The sequence below is a fragment of the Cyprinodon variegatus genome, unplaced genomic scaffold (genome assembly GCF_000732505.1).
Source record: "Cyprinodon variegatus isolate N-32 unplaced genomic scaffold, C_variegatus-1.0 Scaffold386, whole genome shotgun sequence".
Lineage (NCBI taxonomy): Eukaryota > Metazoa > Chordata > Actinopteri > Cyprinodontiformes > Cyprinodontidae > Cyprinodon > Cyprinodon variegatus.
In genome coordinates, this window is record NW_015150839.1 from 150,829 (window position 1) to 154,324 (window position 3,496).

At 44.1% G+C, this 3,496-nt stretch overlaps 1 protein-coding gene across 1 annotated transcript in view; it reads right to left on the bottom strand.

Moving 5' to 3' along the window:
• piezo1 (piezo-type mechanosensitive ion channel component 1) overlaps positions 1-3,496 on the bottom strand; it is a 114,317-nt gene that overhangs the window by 35,046 nt on the left and 75,775 nt on the right. The window contains exons 19-22 of the mRNA XM_015387142.1: positions 2,702-2,760; positions 2,185-2,428; positions 1,690-1,786; positions 1,349-1,514 (exon numbers count right to left, since the gene is read on the bottom strand). Of these exons, the coding sequence (XP_015242628.1) occupies positions 1,349-1,514; positions 1,690-1,786; positions 2,185-2,428; positions 2,702-2,760 (566 nt within the window). The remainder of the gene's footprint in view (positions 1-1,348; positions 1,515-1,689; positions 1,787-2,184; positions 2,429-2,701; positions 2,761-3,496) is intronic.

Consider the following 3,496-nt stretch of genomic DNA (forward strand, 5'->3'; position numbering starts at 1 on the left):
CAATCTGTTTGATTACCCAAACTGCATTACATGGTGGTTGCAGAGGTTTACCACCAGATCTACAAAGAAATGGCTTAAATCAGAGAGAGTTCATATCTATATTGCTACAAGAGGCATTGACACAAATGATTGACTCAGCAAACTTAGGTTACGTTAGTTGGATAACTGATTGTAACAGAATGTTACAACCAAAATCAGACAAATGACACAATTTCTATCATAGAACAACTTCAATAAAACAGTTTTTAATTGTGACTATAAAGTTGTATGAAATCATTTGCAACACATTATATGCTCAACCTATTTCAGAAATTAACAGCGTGATTTTAACCCAATTTTATAACAATTTAATAAACAGGAATTCTGCAACCTGACCCTTGCTGGGACCTCACTAAATGCTTAATATACATATGACTTGGCTTTCTAGGAACAGCAGGTGGTTCCCTGGGTCACCTTGACTTCCAGCAGTCCTCCTCTACTCTCATAGCTCACATCTTTTCAAATTTCAATCTCAGTCCCTTCGCTGCAACTTTCCAGTCTCCCCATGAACCAACACTGATGGCAGAGCCAGGGCTCTGTAGACACACCGTAGATGGCCAGGTAGGATAATCTGCCTTTAAACACTTGAACATGAGCCTCATTCCAGGTTTAACATGTCGGTCCACCCTGGTTATCCACCGCAATGGGAAGAATATGTAGCGTTCCTCCAGGAACATATTAGTCAGGTCAAACACTGATATTGGATCCTTTTCAGATGCCAGTTTGTTAATGTCTGTTAATGCTGTAGTATTTTCCTGTTTGCAAATTGTGCATGAAAGAAGCCATATACTTTTATGCTGTGTCTGTGTGCATTAGACTTTAAAATGTTTGAGTTGCTTTTTTATCGTCAACATAACATGCAATATATTTCCTGACTTTTTCAAATGAGAAATACAACAAACACTACAAACGACAGCATCATGCACTTAATAAAGAATTACTACATTTGCATTCACAGAGAATTACTTTCTATTTACTCTAGTTTCTATTTTCTCTCATTAGACAGAAGGTCAATGGCTAACTCAGACAATGTCTTCAAGTCGGTCAGAGATAGCCAGACTAATGTTATGCTCCATACTATGCTAAAGGATTCATTGGTGTATATGTGGATTTATTGGTTAGTACATCCACTGACTGGGAAACTAAGCCAGAATGATTTGACATTTAAATATGATTTCCCTTTGACTTTGAAGTGTTTAAACTGTGTTTTAGACCTGGATTTGGGTGCTGATGTATAGACACTGGTAATATCCCAATATCCCTGTGAGCCTTCTCAATAAACAAGCAGCTGGGTAACGTCGTACTTCACCTTGACGCCTGTTTGGCAAACGCCTGTAGCTCTGTCGTCACGTGCAGGAAGTAGAAACTGAGGAAGACTCTCCTCTGCAGCAAGAGGCAGAGAAGACAGAGACTGTCCCACAGGATGCCTGCTTCCTCCACCGGGAGGCTGCACGTCTCACTGCTCACCGCTTCAGCTGTCGGAGAAAAGAAGATACTAAACATCGTGTTTGGCTTCTGACAAAGAACAGGGAAGATAAAAATAACAGAAATGAACTGAAGTTTTCAATCATTTAGCGCTTAATCAATCAAGCTCAGCATCATGTCATGGACAGCTGCAGTGTCTACTGAATAACAATGTTTGATACGTACCATCATAATATCCTTTAACAGTGCAAACAAGGCTGAAGAGCTGAATGACCCAACAGAACCGGGCCTGCATCTCCGTCACAAACACACAGGCCAGGATCTGAAAAAAGAAACCAAACCCAGAATCTCAGAGGTCTCCAAAGCACGTCTCTCATTCACAACCTCTATGCTGCACAGTCACAGTTTGACCCCAGACGCTCATCCAATCCTCTGGAACCGGTGCTACTGTGTTACCATGGAAACCAAAGATGGGCCATCGCTGATCGTTTGGCTAGAGCTGGTCTGGAGCCAAATACTGATTCATGGATGTCCTCCAGAACCACAATTTGGTTCTGGCTTGATGTCAAATGGTTCCAAATAAGCTCTGATGTTCTGCCCGATTTTTCATCAGAGCTTAAAATGTCAAACATTTATTTATACAAACGTCTAACAATCTGCAGTCTTTGAAACGAGCCGCTGGATGCTGCAGACCATAAAGCAACCATGTCTTCTACTTACAGATAAGGCGTTCTTGGATATGATGACGGCCACGTTGTAGATGATGAGACAGTCCCACAGCATGAGGCGGACTCTGGATGGCCGCACCAGCAGCTTGGTTCCAAACAGCAGGAAAAAGAAGGAGGCGATCAGATATCCCAGTCCAAACACGGATATCCTGGTGGCCCCTGTGATGAAGACCACCGACAGGACGAACCAGAAGAAGTACCGGAACACCAGGACCTTCACCATGTCCAGATAACTCCTGGAGGAGACAAAAAGGGTGGATTCAAACCAAACCAGGCTATCCAGGCTGGATTCTGAAAAATAAGGAGCTGTCGGGGACTGAAATCATGAGCAGCAGACTAGTACCAATACCAGTATCAGGCGTAGCCCGATTCAGCACTAAAATGATGGTATCAGTATCAGCGAGTACCAATAAATAGGGCACCAATGCCATTTTGAGAGCCAAAAGTCTATTCAACTATTGTCACACATCAATTTCAAACAGATGGTATCAGTTTGGTATCGGTATCACCCAATACTGCACAGCCAGTATTGGGTGATACCTGTACCAGGTATGGCATTGGCGCAACACTATAGGAGATCCAGACATGAGTAACAGATCCAGACATGAGCAGCAGATCCAGACATGAGCAGCAGATCCAGACATGAGCAGAAGTCCCAGACATGAGCAACAGATCCAGACATGAGCAGCAGATCCAGACATGAGCAGAAGACCCAGACATGAGCAGAAGTCCCAGACATGAGCAACAGATCCAGAAATGAGCAGCAGACCCAGACATGAGCAGAAGTCCCAGACATGAGCAACAGATCCAGACATGAGCAGCAGATCCAGACATGAGCAGAAGACCCAGAAATGAGCAGCAGACCCAGACATGAGCAGCAGACCCAGACATGAGCAACAGATCCAGACATGAGCAGCAGATCCAGACATGAGCAGTAGATGCAGACATGAGCAACAGATCCAGACATGAGCAACAGATCCAGACATAAGCAACAGATCCAGACATAAGCAACAGATAGAGAAATGAGCAGCAGATCCAGACATGAGCAGCAGACCAAGACATGAGCAACAGATCCAGACATGAGCAGCAGATCCACACATGAGCAACAGACCCACACATGAGCAGCAGACCCAGACATGAGCAGCAGATCCAGACATGAGCAGCAGATCCACACATGAGCAACAGACCCAGACATGAGCAGCAGACCCAGACATGAGCAACTGATCCAGACATGAGCAACAGATCCAGACATGAGCAACAGACCCAGACATGAGCAGCAGATCCAGACATGAGCAGCAGATCCA